General features: G+C 43.2%; 1 protein-coding gene across 1 annotated transcript in view; it reads right to left on the bottom strand.

Annotated features, from left to right (window-relative positions):
* LOC109893561 (transmembrane protein 104) overlaps positions 1-17,788 on the bottom strand; it is a 77,055-nt gene extending 59,267 nt beyond the window's left edge. The window contains exons 1-6 of the mRNA XM_031827797.1: positions 17,589-17,788; positions 16,972-17,044; positions 8,940-9,061; positions 8,182-8,263; positions 6,831-6,918; positions 5,201-5,287 (exon numbers count right to left, since the gene is read on the bottom strand). Of these exons, the coding sequence (XP_031683657.1) occupies positions 5,201-5,287; positions 6,831-6,918; positions 8,182-8,263; positions 8,940-9,061; positions 16,972-17,016 (424 nt within the window). The 5' untranslated portion in view covers positions 17,017-17,044; positions 17,589-17,788. The remainder of the gene's footprint in view (positions 1-5,200; positions 5,288-6,830; positions 6,919-8,181; positions 8,264-8,939; positions 9,062-16,971; positions 17,045-17,588) is intronic.
* Positions 17,789-20,137: the final 2,349 nt, after the last annotated feature.

The raw sequence follows: 20,137 nt of genomic DNA, 5'->3' as shown, positions 1-20,137 counted from the left end.
AGAGGATGCTGCCCTGCCAGGCTCTGTCACTAATACCTCCCCATTACCCACGGCCAGAGGCTCACACGCTGCTGCTGCAAATGACTCTTCACCTAGGAGCTCCACTCAGTCCCCTAGCGGCATGGACACACGTCACTATCCATCACCCCACTGTTGCAGACTGACAGAGGCTCTGATAGCCTCTCTAGCTGGATCTGGAGGAGGAAGGAGTGGTTCCCAGAAGAAGAGGTACGTTAGGAAGTAGCTTCCTTCCAACATCCACAGCCATTTTGTTGAATGCCAACCACGCTGGAAGCCACAGCTGTACTGGGCTCCGCTCTGCTATCGTGGAGCTTCATCAGGCAGGAACGTGAATAGGAGAGCCTGACAACTAAAGGCAGTTTGTTGGATGCAACAGAAATTACTTTCCTTAGGTTTGATTTTGAAACCCCAATGGGCTTTCATTGAGTGAAATGTATTCTCTGTGCTAAAACTTGGGATATTGATCTGGATCTCGGGTAATCATAGAGTTGAGCAGTAATAGCAGCAGGCCCTCTGAAAAGGAAAGCGCATCCTTTATGTTCATATACAATAGAGACTTGAAAACTATTTTAGTTGAGGCTTATGTAATTGGGGTGGTGGGAGGGGGGCTGACATAAACATGTCCATTTATCTTCTTAGTGGCAGCGCTGCTCCCCATTTTCCTTTTGTCAGTGCCCCTCATAGCGTACAAGTATGACATTTAAGAAAAGTCATTCAAGTATAGAAAATGTATGCGTCGGTGTTAGGTACTCATTAAAGCTGGGGTCTGTAATAAAGGAGACTGGATTAGTATTCCTCTCCATGGTCTCTATAAGTCAAGGGTATAGGGTGGTCCATGTTATAGAGCCTGTACTTTCTCCCTCTGTTTGCACACCATCCATATCCCCATACATCACTTCTACTGCCTTTTCTACCTAAAGGGACGGCGGGCTGAGATGGGAGCAGGAGCACACAGACCAGCCTCTGTTGTTCACCCCCCTTTGTGATATTAGCCAAAGTCGTCTTCTAATCAACTTGCAAATTGTGGATGAGGAAAGTTACAGTAACCCTACAGGCACTCTCCTCGCTGCTCCGCTGATAAAACAGCCCGCATCAAAATTCCTGTCAGTACCGGCAGGGCCGATACCTATGGCCTTATTCCAAGCTTGCTCTGCTGCCAGTGGTGCCCAGTGTGTTCAAACAGTCCCATCAATAACCAGAACCTGGGCCGAGGTAGTAAGGATTCAAGAGGCCAGCTGATTGGCTGTGAGCTGCCCTTCCCCACCGCAGGCCTCAGCCAGCCCATTAACTCCAACAACATATTCAAAAACACTCCACTATCCTATCCAATCCCTCAACAAAAAACAAGAGATTTTGTTTTAATGCCTGACAGCTTTACCACACCAGTAAAACTCCCTGATCAGACATACCACTAATCCTATATTACCTCCCAGCACTAATTAAAACAAAGAAGAGTTCATATCAGCGGAGATCTGGGTAGAGAGACAAACGAGACTTCCATTATGCTGGAGCGCCATTGAGCTGAGACAAAGAGCTGCATCTCTCACTCCTCTCTCATGCGCGCTGGGCCCAGCACCCATCTAATTCATTTCTGATTAGAGTCACTGGGCAGCACTCCCACATCACACAGAGAGATAGAGGGGACTCTTATCTCTGCCACCGATCAATACTTCCCCGTGGTGCCTCACCCTTACCTGCAGCCGAGGACAACACCACACCAGACACACACAGGGAGAGGTCATCACCAAAGAGTGTTTTAACACATCAACTTTAATAGGGCTGAGAGAAAGAAGAGACTGCAGCCGAAGTGTTCCACAAGGGAACAACACGCTGCTTTTCTAACAGCATGTTGCATGCCTGCCTGGCTTTGTGTGAGTCACTGAATCATTTTGTGTGCGAGTGTGCCAAGTGCACCACCTAGTGGCCAGAGCCGGATCACAACACAGGAAGAGATCTGCACACAGATGACATTGTCAGAGTGAAGCAGAACGGTTTGACATTGTTATCAGAGATGACAAAAGCGATGCTGTTGAAGTATTGGCGCTGCAGGTGCGTATGCTGCAGACTGTTGAGTCACCTACCTGGTTAATACTACTTGAGAAACAGGCCGACCTGCCAGCAGAGGAGGAGAAGGTGGGGAGGGGGTAGTGAGCGGGCCCAGCACACCGAGGAGTGTCTACTCTGACGTAGGTGAGTAATGTAAATCAGCAAGGTTGTTCTGTTTCTGGTTCAAGGTGAACATGATTCTGCTTTCAATTAGCTCATCACTCAGGCTGCAGAGGCTTTAACATGTTCACCGCCGCTAGTGCAGCCTGCAGGAGGCCCCCACACACAGCTGGGGAGACTAAAACAGCAGCAGTGTGATGGCCTGGGAAATACAACCATTTATCCATATACACTGAGGGTACCAAACATTAAGGAACACCTGCTGTTTCCATGACATAGACTGACCAGGTGAAAGCTGTGATCCATTATTGATGTCACCTGTAAATCCACTTCAACCAGTGTAAATGAAGGGGAGGAGACAGGTTAAAGAAAGATTTTTAAGCCTTGAGACATTTGAGACATGGATTGTGTATGTGTGCCATTCAGAGGGTGAATGGGCAAGACAAAATATTGAAGTGCCTTTGAATGGGGTTTGGTAGTAGGGGCCAGGCGCAGCAGGTATGTATCAAGAACTGCAACGCTGCTGGGTTTTTCACGCTCAACAGATTCCTGTGTGAATCAAGAATGATCCACCACCCAAACGACATCCAGCCAATAGCAGGCCAGTGGTCGAAAACGGATCATTGATGAAAGAGGACAGAGGAGGCTGACAAATTGTGCAGTGCAACAGACGGGCTACAGTTAAGTCAACTGATAGTCTAGTACAACATTGGTGCCCAAAGACCCATAAAATAATGCACAACTAGTCGTACCTTGACACAAATGGGGTATGGCAGCCAACCACCTTACAGAGTTCCACTTCTTTCAGCAAAAAACAAGAAACTGCGATTGCAGTGGGTTAAGGAGCAAAAACAATGGAAACTGGAAAACTGGAAAAACATTGCCTGATCTGAAGAACCCCGGTTCTTGGTGATGGGAGGACTAGGGAATGGAGAAAACCACGAGTACATGCATCCATCATGCTGTGTGTCAACATTGCAAGCTGGTGGTGGTTGTGGTAGTATAATGGTGTGGGGTGTGTTTTCATGGCATACATTGGGCCCCTTGATAAAAATGGAGGAACATTTGAATGCCACAAGATATCTGAACATTATTGCCAGTCAGGTGCATCCCTTCATGGCAGCAGTGTATCCATCTGCAATTTTATTTTTTATTATCAGGATAATACCCAATGGCACAAGGTTAGGATTGTCCAGGAATGGTTCCACGAACATGACAGTGAATTCAGCTTACTGCAGTGGCCTACCCAGTCACCAGATCTCAATCCAATTCAGCATCTGTGGGATGAGATGGAACGATGCTACTAGTAGAGATCTTCTACCAGCCAACTGGACACAACTGTGGGAAGCATTGGAGTCAACATGGGCCAGCATCCCTGTGGAATGCTTTCCACACCTTGTTTTTATTTTTTTATTTCACCTTTATTTAACCAGGTAGGCTAGTTGAGAACAAGTTCTCATTTGCAACTGCGACCTGGCCAAGATAAAGCATAGCAGTGTGAGCAGACAACAAAGAGTTACACATGGAGTAAACAATTAACAAGTCAATAACACAGTAGAAAACAAAGGGGGAGTCTATATACAATGTGCAAAAGGCATGAGGTAGGCAAATAATTACAATTTTGCAGATTAACACTGGAGTGATGAATGATCAGATGGTCATGTACAGGTAGAGATATTGGTGTGCAAAAGAGCAGAAAAGTAAATAAATAAAAACAGTATGGGGATGAGGTAGGTGAAAAAGGGTGGGCTATTTACCAATAGACTATGTACAGCTGCAGCGATCGGTTAGCTGCTCAGATAGCTGATGTTTGAAGTTGGTGAGGGAGATAAAAGTCTCCAACTTCAGCGATTTTTGCAATTCGTTCCAGTCACAGGCAGCAGAGAACTGGAAGGAAAGGCGGCCAAATGAGGTGTTGGCTTTAGGGATGATCAGTGAGATACACCTGCTGGAGCGCGTGCTACGGATGGGTGTTGCCATCGTGACCAGTGAGCTGAGATAAGGCGGAGCTTTACCTAGCATGGACTTGTAGATGACCTGGAGCCAGTGGGTCTTGCGACGAATATGTAGCGAGGGCCAGCCGACTAGAGCATACAAGTCGCAGTGGTGGGTGGTATAAGGTGCTTTAGTGACAAAACGGATGTCACTGTGATAGACTGCATCCAGTTTGCTGAGTAGTGTTGGAAGCCATTTTGTAGATGACATCGCCGAAGTCGAGGATCGGTAGGATAGTCAGTTTTACTAGGGTAAGCTTGGCGGCGTGAGTGAAGGAGGCTTTGTTGCGGAATAGAAAGCCGACTCTTGATTTGATTTTCGATTGGAGATGTTTGATATGAGTCTGGAAGGAGAGTTTGCAGTCTAGCCAGACACCTAGGTACTTATAGACGTCCACATATTCTAGGTCGGAACCATCCAGGGTGGTGATGCTAGTCGGGCATGCGGGTGCAGGCAGCGACCGGTTGAAAAGCATGCATTTGGTTTTACTAGCGTTTAAGAGCAGTTGGAGGCCACGGAAGGAGTGTTGTATGGCATTGAAGCTTGTTTGGAGGTTAGATAGCACAGTGTCCAAAGACGGGCCGAAAGTATATAGAATGGTGTCGTCTGCGTAGAGGTGGATCAGGGAGTCGCCCGCAGCAAGAGCAACATCATTGATATACACAGAGAAAAGAGTCGGCCCGAGAATTGAACCCTGTGGCACCTCCATAGTAGGGCAAAAGGGGGTGCAACTCACTATTAGGAAGGTGTTCTTAATGTTTTCTACACTCAAGTGTACAATTACACCCCATTAGAGAGCTAACAGCCTCACATTTGGAATCTAACAATGATTCCCATTTAAAGGTTAAGAAACTTTCCCCAAATTATCCCACAACCTTCAAGACTCCAGATAGTTGTTAGACAAGGAGGACAGGTTTTACAATGCCCTGCACATAGCGGCATCAGCAGCACTTCATTCAATAACGGAATGTGGGTTCATCCTATCCCCTCAAAGTACTGAATGAGAATAGGCTCTTACCTTTGTTGAAGAACATGGAGGCCATTTGACCCATCTCTACCCTCTCCACAATGTCAAAGTGATCAACGTGTCCTCCTCCTGTTCGCTCTGTGATAATGCATAGACATGAGAACGCAGTGGTGAGTCATTCCAATCCGAGTCATTCCTTCCTTCTATAAAACATAGACATTAACCAATGACATGGAGGATACATACAATTTATGATTGATCTGATTATGTCATAATCAACATATGCTTAAGAATTGAGACCTTCAAAAAGGAGGGATGACAAAAAAGAGAATTCCGAATTCTCCACAAGACTCAATGTTTTCACATATAAACTACATGGCCAGACGTATGTGGACACCCATCAAATTAGCGGATTTGGCAATTTCAGCCATGCTAACAGGTGTCTAAAATTGAGCACATATTCATGCAATCGCCATAGACAAACATTGGCACTAGAATGGCTCGTACTGAGCTCTTCTAAAATCAAGCTTTGTGTCAAATCCACTAATTTGAAGGGTGTCCATTTTAACGTGGCGCCGTCATAGGATGCCACCTTTCCAACATGTCAGTTTGTCAAATTTCTGCCTTTCTAGAGCTGCACCGGTCAACTGCAAGTGCTGTTATTGTGAAGTGGAAACGTCTAGGAGCTACAACGGCTCAGCCACGAAGCGCGTAAAAATAGTCATTGCGCGTAAAAATAGTCTGTCCTTGGTGGCAACACTCACTTTGGAGTTCCAAACTGCTTCTGGAAGCAACGTCAGCATAAGAACTGTTCGTTGGGAGCTTCATGAAATGGGTTTCCATGGTCGAGCAGCCTAACACAAGCCTAACATCACCATGCGCAGTGCCAAGCGTCGGCTGGAGTGGTGTAAAGCTTGCCGACATTGGACTCTGGAGCAGTGGAAACGCATTCTCTGGAGTGATGAATCAATCACACATCACTATCTGGCAGTCCAACAGACGAATCTGGATTTGGCAGATGCCAGGAGCACACTACCTGCCCAAATGCATAGTGCCAACTGTAAAGTTTGGTGGAGGAGAAATAATGGTCTGGGGATGTTTTTCATGGTTCAATTAGTCTAGGCCCCTTAGTTCCAGTGAAGGGAAATATTGACGCTACAGCATACAATACAATTCTAGACGATTCAGTGCTTCCAACTTTGCGGCAACAGTTTGGGGAAGGCCCAATCCTGTTTCAGCAGGACAATGCCCCCAAATGCACAAAGCAAGGTCCATACAGAAATGGTTTGTCGAGATCGGTGTGTTAGAACTTGACTGGTCTGCAACAGAGCCCTGACCTCAACCCCATCAAACAACTTTGAGATTAATTGAAATGACTGAGTCAGGCCTAATCTCCCAAAATCCGTGCCTGACCTCACTAATGCTCATGGCTGAATGGAAGCAAGTCCCTGTAACAATGTTCCAACATCTAGTGTAAATCCTTCCCAAAAGAGTGGAGGGTATTATAGCAGCAAAGGGGGTGACCAAACCCATATTAATGCCCATGATTTTGGAATGAGATGTTCGAGCAGATGTCCACATACTTTTGGCCATGTAGTGTACCTTATTTTCAACACATTCTTAACACGACCTTAGCAGTGTGTCTAGTCTTCAGGAGGGATGAGAGGAACACTATACTCACGGACTGACAAAATGGGCCTCGTCTCTGGCTCTGATCGTCCCCGGACATCATCATCCGAATAATCAGAAGTGGAGTCATTGTCTTGGACCTGAAGATGAGGGTGATGGAAAGAGGATAACCAGCCTGCCTCCACCCAACACTGACTTCACTCCTAATCTACAAGTCCTAATGCTCAGTGCCAACAACAGTCAGTTTACAACCTTATTAACACTGTGTTTTATTTGCTGGACATGTAACGTGGAGGGGAGCAGCATCTGGAAATTGTCTGGAACAGCTGGGATATGCTGGGGAGGATGAGGGAGCTGTCCCCCTCATATACAATAGATATGAGCGCCTATCTGACGCCCTCCCATAACTCTTCATCTACCAAATTCACTACAAATTCATATTAATTAATGCTCAATTACAATCGACATTGAGGATGTCATTATCAGTTGAATTAACAAGAGCAGCTACAGCTGGTTGGGCAGGGTGTGGGAGAGACTAAGAAGTGGGTGGCTGACTGGAAGAGAATATGCCAGCAACAGAAACAGAGCATCTAACATCAAAGTGTCAGATGTGTCCTTGGCTGAGTCAAAAGAGCAGATCTATCCTATTTCTCTGTCACATCCGAGAGATGCAGTCAGTCCCCCTCCCCCCCCCCCCCCCCCCAATTCAAACTAATACAATTTTATGGGACTTTCTCAGAAAATGTTAGCCAGTATATCACTTTAAAGGAACGGCTTAATTTTTTTTATGTGCTTCATTCGAGCGGAAAGAAATAAAGAATGTTCAAGGGTAAACATTCCCACTCTGTGCCTCCCTTCTCCCATTATGTGGGAGGAAATGTTGGAGGAAGACTAAGTGATCCATGAATCAAGGCCATGGGGTTTGGGGCTCTGTCAAAGCCAGACCCATTGTCCTTACGCTCATAACTCCTCCAGCGGAAACCTTGGCCATTAGGCAAAATGACTTGCTGCTTTTCTGTAAAAAAAGAAAATGAACTCCACCAGCTCCATCAATCTCTGCACGAGATTACTTTCTCTTAGTATTTAAAATGACTAAAGTAACAATGATTAAAAACTAAACTGCCCCCCCAGTGAGTCAGTAGAGGACACTACAAGGCTTGTTTAATCACACATTTGTGGGAGTGGCAAGTGCTCCATTCCCCATATTATTCTTTAATGGTCTATTGAGCGCCTTGAGGTTATTCTTCCCGTAAAGGTGTTGCGGTTTAAGGGGTAGTGAACTAGCAAATCTGGGCCTTCACTTGATGAGTAGGGATCACTGGAAAAGACAGTATGTATGAGTGTCGACTATCACTCTTCCTCCATTACTTCCACCTGTTGGTTATTTATATGTGCTAACTCACCTCCTCCTGCTCCCTCCTCTTCCAACGCAGCTGAGCGTTGGCTGCTGCCATGGCCTCGATCACAAACGTAGTGGTCATGTAACTGATGAAAATTAAACAAAGTGGGTTCAGAAAAATATATATTATTATATATACATATTATATACCGAGCATAACAATTTTATACAAACGTAGAATTTTATGACCCATTGTCAACAACTGTCACAGAATATCATTGTGTTGTATTTGTTGTAGTCTGTGACCTTGCCTAACTGCACACTATCCTTGGTGACAAAATAGGATCACTAGATCTCAACTATCCAAAAACAAAGCAATATAAAAAGATGAAACTGTTAAAAGGCACAGTGTATGTTTAAATCCACATCACAAAGCTAAAGTACTGGCCTCTGTTCTGTATCTCTGTGTGTCCACTGTCTCCCCCTTTTCCTCATATAGTACCCTAATGAAACACATCCTGCATCATCAACTTCCTCTTGCTGACTGACACGGTGCATCAACTCATCTGCAACTCCTCCTGCTCTGGTTGTTCCCTGCTAGATTACTGACACGCCTCATCAGTGGCATCCCATTTGATAGGGAGGGCAATAACTCTCCACTTAGGATGCTGGGAGGACCTTAGGTGTGGAAGAAAAGGATTAAATATGGTAAATTCCTCTTGTGCTATGGTGTGCTTAAACTAAAGTGAGAGCTGGGGAAGTGGATGAAAGGCAACAGTTGTGGAAATGAATGGAAAGGCAGTGAGCCTACGAGGAACTCGCCTCATAAACGCCAGGAAGGAGATGAGCGCCAGGCTGACCGCCCAACCTGCTTGGGCAAAGGCCTTGGGCATCGTCAGTGCCCCCGTGCCCACGATCAGATTAAACATGTACACCAAGCCCACCTGCAAAGACACAGAATATTAGAGGGTGTCGTTGTCTTGGGGGTCCACAAGAGGCCAGTACGTCTGGACGCTCCTGTTTACTGGACATTATCCTCCCTTCACTTAACGCAACACCCCACTCTGGTCAAGGGAGTGAAGTTTGAACCCTGGAAATCATGCGACAGTTTAGCACGGGTGTAAAGAAAAACATGTTGACCTCACATTGCCAAGTTGCAACGCACTGGTCAACTGAAGACATTATCTTGATCTTATTCAAACACTGTCCTCAGCTGTGGACTATTACAGTCCCATCTAGCAGTAAAGACGTAGGGCTGACACCGTGACATATAGGTAGACCAGTGAACAGAAGGTCAGATCACTTATCCCCATCCATTTCCTTCAGCCCGTTAATATTTCACCTAGAAAGGGCACTTTAACCACAAGACAACTAGCCTTAAAACAGCTGAAGCAGACACAACCATGCTGATATCAGTCCCTGCAGAAACTTGTGACATACCTAGACAGGCCTCACAATAATGCTTTCTAAACAGAATTTATGGTTTGGGTCATCAAAGTTCATCAATGGTAGCCTTTTTCAGTGCCTAAGCATTCCTTCTTCCTCTTTTCAGTGTCCTGACTAGATGAGTAACCACCGCACGTGCTCCCCGCAACATTTCTGCTCTACATCACAATTGTATAATTTAAAGATGTATTAAGTTCTTGTTTTTCAAATCAACAAACAAAACAGATTCCATATTCACAGATGTGGCAGACAAATTATAGAATAAAATATCAAACAAACAAATTGCAGCAGCACTATCAGTAATCGTGTAGACATTTCCAGCTTTAGCAGAGACAACAATTAAAGAATTAGCTTTAGAGCAACTTACACTTCCTGTATACACACACACACACACATTTCCTTAAATCACCCCATCCACTCTGTCCCATTTGAAATATAGTTGAGTAGTGGAGACCAGAGTTTATCATAACTGGGATGTCTCTTGTGGAGGTCGTAAGTGAGCTTTTCAAGAGGAAGGAAGTCAACAATCTGGTCAGGCCACATTTTAAAATGCAGGTGGAGGAATTAGAATCCCCCAGCAGGAGAACACATTTTATAGCAAAGTATGTGATAGTCTTAAACAAATTCTCTCTGTCTGGATCAAGAACAAAGTCCTGCTGAACATTAAGAAGATAGAGACACAAGGTCATATCAAACTGTACATGTATAGATGACCAGATCTCTCTACAACTCCAAAATACATGCATATAAGTTATACTTTCAGAGGTATATATTTTACAATAAGGAAAACTGTCTGTATTCTTTCTATTGAGTCTCACTGGGGTGTAATACAATTTGAACAAAAATGTGTAATGATTTATTTTCATTTTTGTATTAGTAGAGGACCAGCATATCCTGTGGCAAACCTCCACTCACAACTCATCACTGATAATCAGACAAAGGTCCTTTTCCCAGATTATTTTAAGAGTAAGGAGGAACCCACAATCTCGTATAGGAATTTATAGATATTGGAGATTTTGCCTTTGTTGGATTGTGCTGTAGCAAGAAGGGTCTCAACTTAATTGAGAAGAGCTCTAAACCCCCCCTTGGAAGTGAATGAGGAAATGACGTGTCTAATTTGAAGGTATCAACAACAAAAAATGTGCACATCGAATTCCCTGCAGAGCTCTTAAAAGGATTTCAATGTAGTTGCGTTCTGGTGAAACAGGTCTGAAAGGGTCCTGATCCTGAGAGTATGCCAAAGATTAAAGTTGGCATCACTCTGGGCTTTTGGCGATTCTGGGTTGTTTACTATAGGCAAGTGAGAGCATATCTGGGAGGAAATGCCAAGGTATTTCTTGCAGTCCTTCCATGATATTAGGGTGTTGTAAATCAAAGGTTTTGGGTATGTTCCCCACATCACTAAAGTCATTAATGAATATAATTGAGCTTAGGGGAAATCACAATCATAACCACAGATTGGGCCTCTATCTGAATCCACATTGAGTCTTGTCTGTTTGTGATCCATGTTAACATGTTGCTGATTTGGGCAGACCAGTAGTACATAATGTTGCTGCTACCGTCTCGTATGACCAAAAAGAGCTTCTGGACATCAGAACAGTGATTACTCACCTTGAATTGGATGAATAATTTTTCTTTAATGAGTCGGACGAGAGGGATTTACTCCCGACACCCGAACAAGTCCTCATCCCCGTCATTTGCAGGAGAAAGAGACGGAAGAGGTATTACGGAAGGAGATCAGGGTGCCTTGTGAGGATCTGCCAAATAGTGGCTAATCTGCCTCCTATTGGCCAACATACAATTGCTGGATAATTAATTGGATGAACTAAAAGCATGTATTTCCTACTAACGGGACATTAAAAACGAATATCTTATGTTTCACCGAGTCGTGGACGAACGACAACATGAATAACATTCAGCTGGTGGGTTATACACTGTATCGGCAGGATAGAACAGAAGCCTCTGGTAAGACAAGGGGTGGCAGTCTATGTATATTTGTAAACAAAATCTGGAGCACGATATCTAAGGAAGTCTCTAGGTTTTGATTGCCTGAGGTAGAGTATCTCATGATAAGCTGTAGACCACACTATCTGTATTTTTTTGTAGCTGTCTACATACCACCACAGACCGATGCTGGCACTAAGACACCCCGAGGTGGCACTCCTAGTGGCTGGGGAAATTAATGCAGATAAACTTAAATCAGCTTTACCTCATTTCTACCAGCATGTTAAATGTGAAACCAGAGAGAAGAAAAACTCTAGACCACCTTTAATCCACACACAGATACGCGTACAAAGCTCTCCCTTGCCCTTCATTTGGCAAATCTGACCATAATTCTATCCTCCTGATTCCTGCTTACAAGCTAAAATAAAAGCAGGAAGCACCAGTGACTCAGTCTATAAAAAAGTGGTCAGATGAAGTACATGCTAAAATATAGGACTGTTTTGCTAGCACAGACTGGAATATGTTCTGGGATTCTTCCGATGAGATTGAGGAGTACACCACATCAGTCACTGGCTTTATCAATAAGTGCATCGATGACATCGTCCCCACAGTGACTGTACGTACATACCCCAATCAGAAGCCATGGATTACAGGCAACATCCGCACTGAGCTACAGGTAGAGATTCTGCTTTCAAGGAGCGGGACTCTAACCTGGAAGCTTATAAGAAATCCCACTATGCCCCCTGACGAACCATCAAACAGGCAAAGCGTCAATACAGGATTAAGATCAAATCGTACTACACCGGCTCCGACGCTTATCAGATGTGGCAGGGCTTGCAAACTATTACAGACTAAAATGGGAAGCACAGCCGAGCTGCCCAGTGACATGAACCTACCAGACGAGCTAAATTACTTCCATGCTCACTTCGAGGCAAGGAACACTGAAATATGCATGAGAGCATCAGCTGTTCCGGACGTCTGTGTGATCACGCTCTTCACAGCCGATGCGAGAAAGACCTTTAAACAGGTCAACATTCACAAGGCCGCAGGGCCATACGGATTACCAGGATGTGTACTCCCGAGCATGCGCTGACCAGCTGGCAAGTGTCTTCACTGACATTTTCAACCTCTCCCTATCTGAGTCTGTAATACCAACATGTTTCAAGCAGACCACCATAGTCCCTGTGCCCAAGAACACCAAGGTAACCTGCCTAAATGACTACCAACCCGTAGCACCTCAGGTCTGCAGCCATGAAGTGCTTTGAAAGGCTGGTCATGGCTCACATCAACACCATTATCCCAGAAACCCTAGACCCATTCCAATTTGCATACCTCCCCAACAGATGATGCAATCTCTATTGCACTCCACACTGCCCTTTCACACTGGATGCTTGCAACCAGCATCCAGTGAATCCAGCAGAACAAGGGTCTTCCGTGTGTTTACTTTATCTATAATATCAAAAAAATGGCGAATGTTATCAGAAGAGTACCTGTCTCTAATAAATCAATTTTGGTACACTTTTATTATTTTGGGAAGAAGAGTGTTTAGTCTCGTCGAGCAGTATGGTAATTATTTTGTAGTGGCCAAAAAGCTTTGTGGAACTGGATGTTCTTATAGGCACTTTAGTATTGCCAGTGTAACAGTATAGCTTCTATCCCTCTCCTCGCTCCTCCCTGGGCTCGAACCAGGAACACGATGACAACAGCCACCCTCGAAGCAGCGTTACCCATGCAGAGCAATGGGAACAACCACTTCCAAGTCTCAGAGCGAGTGACGTTTGAAACGCTATTAGCGCGCATCCCGCTAACTAGCTAGCCATTTCACATCGGTTATACCAGCCTCATCTCGGGAGTTGATAGGCTTGAAGTCATAAACAGCGCAATGCTTGACGCACAACGAAGAGCTGCTGGCAAAACGCACAAAAGTGCTGTTTGAATGAATGCATACGAGCCTGCTGCTGCCTACCACCGCTCAGATACTTGTATGCTCAGTCAGATTATATGCAACGCAGGACACGCTAGATAAACTAGTAATATCAACCATGTGTAGTTAACTAGTGATTATGATTGATTGATTGATTGTTTTTTATAAGATAAGTTTAATGCTAGCTAGCAACTTACCTTGGCTTACTGCATTCGCGTAACAGGCAGTCTCCTTGTGGAGTGCAACGAGAGGCAGGTGGTTATAGCGTTGGACTAGTTAACTGTAAGGTTGCCAGAATGGGTCCCCCGAGCTGACAAAGTGAAAATCTGTCGTTCTGCCCCTGAACGAGGCAGTTAACCCAGGCCGTCATTGAAAATAAGAATGTGTTCTTAACTGACTTGCCTAGTTAAATAAAGATTAAATAAAGGTGTAAAAATTTATTGAAATTTAAAATCAGCAAAATCGGTGTCCAAAAATACCGATTTCCAATTGTTATGAAAACTTGAAATCGGCCCTAATTAATCAGCCATTCCGATTAATCGGTCGACCTCTAGTATGCAATATCTCTCAGAGTATAGTCCAAGTTTAGTTTTGCTTTAGCTGCTTTAAGTTGAATCCAGGAGGTGCTGTCTGGAGATGTACTTCCAGTTCCGTCTCAAGCTCTAACCTGTGTACTTCCATTGCTTTTTTCTCTGAGGAATCATATACAATCAGATGACCTCTTAGGGTGGCTTCGGCAGCGTCTCACATTTGGCCGGAGAAACAGGAGAGTCTTTGTCTTGTGTGTAGTTGTCTATCCATGAAGTGACCAATGTATGGAATGCTTCATTTGATAACATGGAGGTGTTGAATTTCCAGGTCTTTGATATCAGGATGTTTTTATAGAGGTCAAAGCGGAGGCGGACAAAGGCGTAATCTGAAAGTGCTATATTTTAAATAATTTTGTCACATATTATGTGGACTTTGAATTCATGCAGGTAACTTGAACTAATTTAGCCTAGATCATTTTTCAGCATTTGCTATCCATTGTACATTTGTCAACCTCTCTTCGGAATTTACAGCACACTTAAAAAAGTTACAAATCACAAAATTTTGATTTGAAATCTTTGACATCAGAGCAACCTTGAGGGAATCTTATTTGAGTAAGAAAATTATGTTCATATGATAGGGAAAACCTGGCATAGACCACATCCAACTGACAATCTCTTCGTGAAAAAAACAATTGGAACAAAGATGTAAAAAATAACTGATGTTGGAACAAGATGGAGGGAAAGTTGGAGTATAACTAACGACATTACAATTAACTAACATTTACACTTAATCCTGTATAAACTAATATATAGAATATTACACTGCTCAAAAAAATTAAGGGAACACTAAAATAACATCCTAGATCTGAATGAATGAAATATTTTTATTAAATACTTTTTTCTTTACATAGTTGAATGTGCTGACAACAAAATCACACAAAAATGATCAATGGAAATCAAATTGATCAACCCATGGAGGTCTGGATTTGGAGTCACACTCAAAATTAAAGTGGAAAACCACACTACAGGCTGATCCAACTTTGATGGCCTCCACTTGCCTGTATGACCTCCCTAAAACGCCTGGGCATGCTCCTGATGAGGTGGCGGATGGTCTGCTGAGGGATCTCCTCCAGACCTGGACTAAAGCATCCGCCAACTCCTGGACAGTCTGTGGTGCGTTGGTGGATGGAGCGAGACATGATGTCCCAGATGTGCTCAATTGGATTCAGGTCTGGGGAACGGGCGGGCCAGTCCATAGCATCAACGCCTTCCTCTTGCAGGAACTGCTGACACACTCCAGCCACATGAGGTCTAGCATTGTCTTGTATTAGGAGGAACCCAGGGCCAACCGCACCAGCATATGGTCTCACAAGGGGTCTGATGATCTCATCTCGGTACCTAATGGCAGTCAGGCTACCTCTGGCGAGCACATGAAGGGCTGCCCCCCAAAGAAATGCCACCCCTCACCATGACTGACCCACCGCCAAACCAGTCATGCTAGAGGATGTTGCAGGCAGCAGAACGTTCTCCACGGCATCTCCAGACTCTGTCACGTCTGTCACATGTGCTCAGTGTGAACCTGCTTTCATCTGTGAAGAGCACAGGGCGCCAGTGGCAAATTTGCCAATCTTGGTGTTCTCTGGCAAATGCCAAACGTCCTGCACGGTGTTGGGCTGTAAGCACAACCCCCACCTGTGGACGTTGGGCCCTCATACCACCCCCATGGAGTCTGTTTCTGACCGTTTGAGCAGACACATGTACATTTGTGGCCTGCTGGAGGTCATTTTGCAGGGCTCTGGCAGTGCTCCTCCTGCTCCTCCTTGCACAAAGGCAGAGGTAGCGATCCTGCTGCTGGGTTGTTGCCCTCCTACGGCCTCCTCCACGTCTCCTGGTGTACTGGCCTGTCTCCTGGTAGCGCCTCGATGCTCTGGACACTACGCTGACAGACACAGGAAACCTTCTTTCCACAGCTCGCATTGATGTGCCATCCTGGATGAGCTGCACTACCTGAGCAACTTGTGTGGGTTGTAGACTCCGTCTCATGCTACTAGTGAAAGCACTGCCAGCATTCAAAAGTGACCAAAACATCAGCCAGAAAGCATAGGAACTGAGAAGTGGTCTGTGGTCACCACCTGCAGAACCACTCCTTTATTGGGGGTGTCTTGATAATTGCCTATAATTTCCACCTGTGGTCTATTCCATTTGCACAACAGCATGTGAAATGTATTGTCAGTGTTGCTTCCTAAGTGGACAGTTTGATTTCAGAGAAGTGTGATTGACTTGGAGTTACATTGTGTTGTTTAAGTGTTCCCTTTATTTTTTTGAGCAGTGTATTATATACACAAGACTAAATTCACAAATTCTACAGCACTTTAGTGTAAAACTAATCATGACTCAATAATCCATGCTTTCTGGGAATTATATAAAGTCTGGAAGTTGTGGGCAGAGCTAGAAAGTTGATTGTCATAAGTATTACAATGTAAACTTTATTTTAATCCTTCTGTCTGCATATTTCAAGACATGACATAGGGGGATGTAGTGAGACACCCAATGGGCTGGACAATTCTCTTCTCATCTTCAAAAAACTTTCTCTGAAGACTTGGAAATCAAATCAATACACCAATCATTAACATGTTTTTTTATCTAATTATTTATGTCAATATTGAAAAGGCATGGGCAACAGAGAAAAACAAATTGATACAATTTCAGGGCAAGTGGCAAACAATAATACAGGCACTATGGCAAACAATAACACAGGCACTAAGGATGGGGGTGTGAGCATGCGGGTCTGGGCAGATGAGATGTAGTCGTTTTTAGTGTGTGTCTGGAAGTTGTTGTTCGTATGTATAAGTTCGTATATGGTGTATAAGTTCGTATATGGAGTGACATTTTTTTTGGAGTGACATTTTACAAAAATATTGTAAAATAAAAAGTAATGCACACCAAATACCTGACATGAAACAGTTAGGAGAATGAGCATAACACTGCAGGGTCTAATAGTGATACTCACATACGGGGAGTAGAGCTCCCCGGTCTCTGTGATGCCTCCTGCCATGATGGGCACCAATACTGGAGATCACAACCTGGGAGATACAGTAATGGCAAATCCTAAATCAAATTATTCACAAAACTGTGTCCTACCAATCACAATGTTTCACTTTCATAGATACCGCTTTTATACACATCTAGTTTACTGTAGCTTCCTGACAGCCGTCAGGAAAAATGCAGAACACCTTGTGAGAAAGCAGATAGCTAGCTAGCTAGCTAGCACTGATAACTATTCCATGCCATCACACCAGTGAGTAGTTGGCTAAGGCCCTTATATCTGCTGCTATGTGGAATAAATGTATTGCACTCACTAGATAACGTTAACTACGCTAGCTAACGTTAGTTACCTAACGATAGCTAGCTAAACAACATGCCCTAACTGAGCTACAGCAGTAAGTAGCTAGCACTGTCTAGACACATTCTCCTGTCTAACGTTAACGTTACTGTAGCTAGTACCATAATGTGCACTGTAACTAGATTTAGTATGAACGTTGAACTGGTTATCTAGTTACGTTTACCATCTCTAGACATTGTTTTCAAGCACTTGCAAAGTCAAAGTAAGATGTAAACAACACGCACCTGCGTTCAGTTAATCTTTTTCAGGGTAATTAAACCAGAAAGCTAAATTTCCAGCCAACAAGACAACGAATGGTAATAATAAATAACTCGGGCAGAAAATAAACATCCTCCGCCAATAAACTTTATATGTGCATTCTTCTATCTCATGCACATTCAATGACTGTGTGCACAACAGGGGTGTAATCATTAGCCAAACAGTTGCAAAACGAGAGTTTCTATTGGACAAATCAAGGTAGGTCCCTCCCCCGTTTCGTTCCGTTTGCTTCCGTTAAAGAAATGTTTTGCAACAGAATTGTCGTAATGAATATATCGTAAAAATGTATGAAAACTAAAAATGTGTTTTTGGTCTTAATTTAAAGTTACATGGTTAGCATTGTGTTTAAGGTTCAAGTAACATTTTTAAAATAAAAATTTTAGGGGTTTATGACTTTATCTAGTATTTACTAGGTCACGAGACGACAAAATTCGGAACGCCACCGTGATTCTGGATATACTAACAATATATAGGTCTCTCCGCCCTAACGATTGAGTCGATGTCCATAAAGCGGCACTGTGGGCTGTCTTAACGGCCTATTTTCTTTGCATTGGTGGATACATGTGATTATTGTAATCATATTTTTAATATTCGATGACTGTAGTTGACGTCAAAAGCCTGTATTAAATGGAGAGATATGCAACTGCCGCGTTCAAAACAACTGAGAACTCGTAAATCTCTGACTTCCGTGCGTTCAAAATAACTTGCAATTTATTTTTAAAAACGAATTACGACTGGGAAACGGTCATCCAACTCTGAATTTGAACTCGGGCCGCTTTCTTGAGCTCCGACCTGAAGATCACTGACGTCATGATTTGACCTCGTATTTTCCGAGTTCCCAGTTGTTTGAATGCGGCATAAACTAGATTCGCCATGCTATGAATATGCATAGCTATTTCGAGACAACGCCTATATAAAGTGATTTTTCAAAGTTGCCGCGATGTCATGTTACTTATATCAGTACACTCGTAACAACTTTTGCATTACGAAACTTCTATTCGGTCAAATAAATCTTATGGATCCACTAAGCCATTCATTTTTAGGTTGGCCAAATTCGACACTCATTGGTGGGGGAAAAAACGCCACCTACTGGAGGGAGACAGATTTGTCTCTAAGCTTCCTCTCTGATCATGTGATACATACCGGATGCTTCAGAACCCGGTCAAAGATGTCACGTTCTTATTATGACGAACACCAAAGATAGTACAGTATGAAGATAGGCTAACACTGAAATTCCCGGTCACACCTGTAGGCGATGTCATGGCGAAGTTGGTTAGCTAAGATCATGCGTAGAAACACGTCATCGGGTCTAACAGTCGTCTCGCGCCATACTACTACGCATGTCCAAGCTGTCAAATCAATGGCATGTATCATTTTTTATTTGATTTAACCTTTATTTAACTAGACAAGTCAGTTAAGAACATTCTTATTTACAATGACGGCCTATGAACAGTGGGTCAACTAGCTTGTTCAGGGGCAGAACGACAGATTTGTACCTTGTCAGCTCGGGAATTCGATCTAGCAACCTTTTTTATATAACCTTGTATATAAAGTTGTTTTTGACCAAAATGAAAACGTATCAGTTTGTCACTCTCATGAGTTTGGAGTAATAAGTTCAACTACTTAGGACATTGCCTCGAATGTAAGTTGTGCCTTTAGATTTCGAGAAATTAAAAAAAAAAATGCACTTCTCTCAATGACTTCTCAAACCCCAAACCTTGGACTGGTCTGTTTCGCAAGCGTTCCCGGAAGTCTCTCGCGATGTTGCGCTTCTGGGTTTAGAAACTCTGTGGAAAGTCTCTTTTCATGGCACTCTGTATAAAGACTCTTTTCAAGTGATTTACAGTACCTCAGTATTTTTTATAATATTTTTTTTGATATTCCTTACATTTTGAAGGATACAAATTCAAATGTGTTACAAAAATCCATACATCCTTCTTAAAAATGGTAACAGAAAACATCACAAACAAACAGATAAACACAAAAACAGAAACAAATAGAGGGTTTTTACAGACAAATCAATTTGAAAAGTTTAAACGAGGATCAATTTATTTCATTACCTTCTTATTCTTACAGAGCATAGTATTCAATGTGGCAAAGTAATTATTTAATCTAGGATGTTTTGTTCTTTAAAAAATGCATTTTATGGATGTAATATTTAGCAAGAATTATAATCAAATTCATCACATACTTCTAGTGGAGAATCTTGGACTATCAAAATAAAAAAGACAATCACTTGCAGATGGACATCCCTACCAAGTCCAGCTGAAGATCCACCCAGAACAGTCACATACACACATTGGAATACAAACACCCAAGTGATTCTGTCCCAGATTGACATTTCTCATCAACATTTATAATATATTTACAAATAATTTAATTGGAGAGGTAATATATATGAGCTATTTTGACCAATTTACAACACATTGCAAGTCCCACCAACATTTTGCTTTTGGAACATCACTGTCGTAAAAAGCTTCAATAATGAATTAATTGTCAAATTTTTTATCAATTA

The sequence above is a fragment of the Oncorhynchus kisutch genome, linkage group LG6 (assembly GCF_002021735.2).
Source record: "Oncorhynchus kisutch isolate 150728-3 linkage group LG6, Okis_V2, whole genome shotgun sequence".
Classification (NCBI taxonomy): domain Eukaryota; kingdom Metazoa; phylum Chordata; class Actinopteri; order Salmoniformes; family Salmonidae; genus Oncorhynchus; species Oncorhynchus kisutch.
Note: the sequence above shows the minus strand (reverse complement) of the source record. Positions and strands in the feature narration are given on the sequence as shown.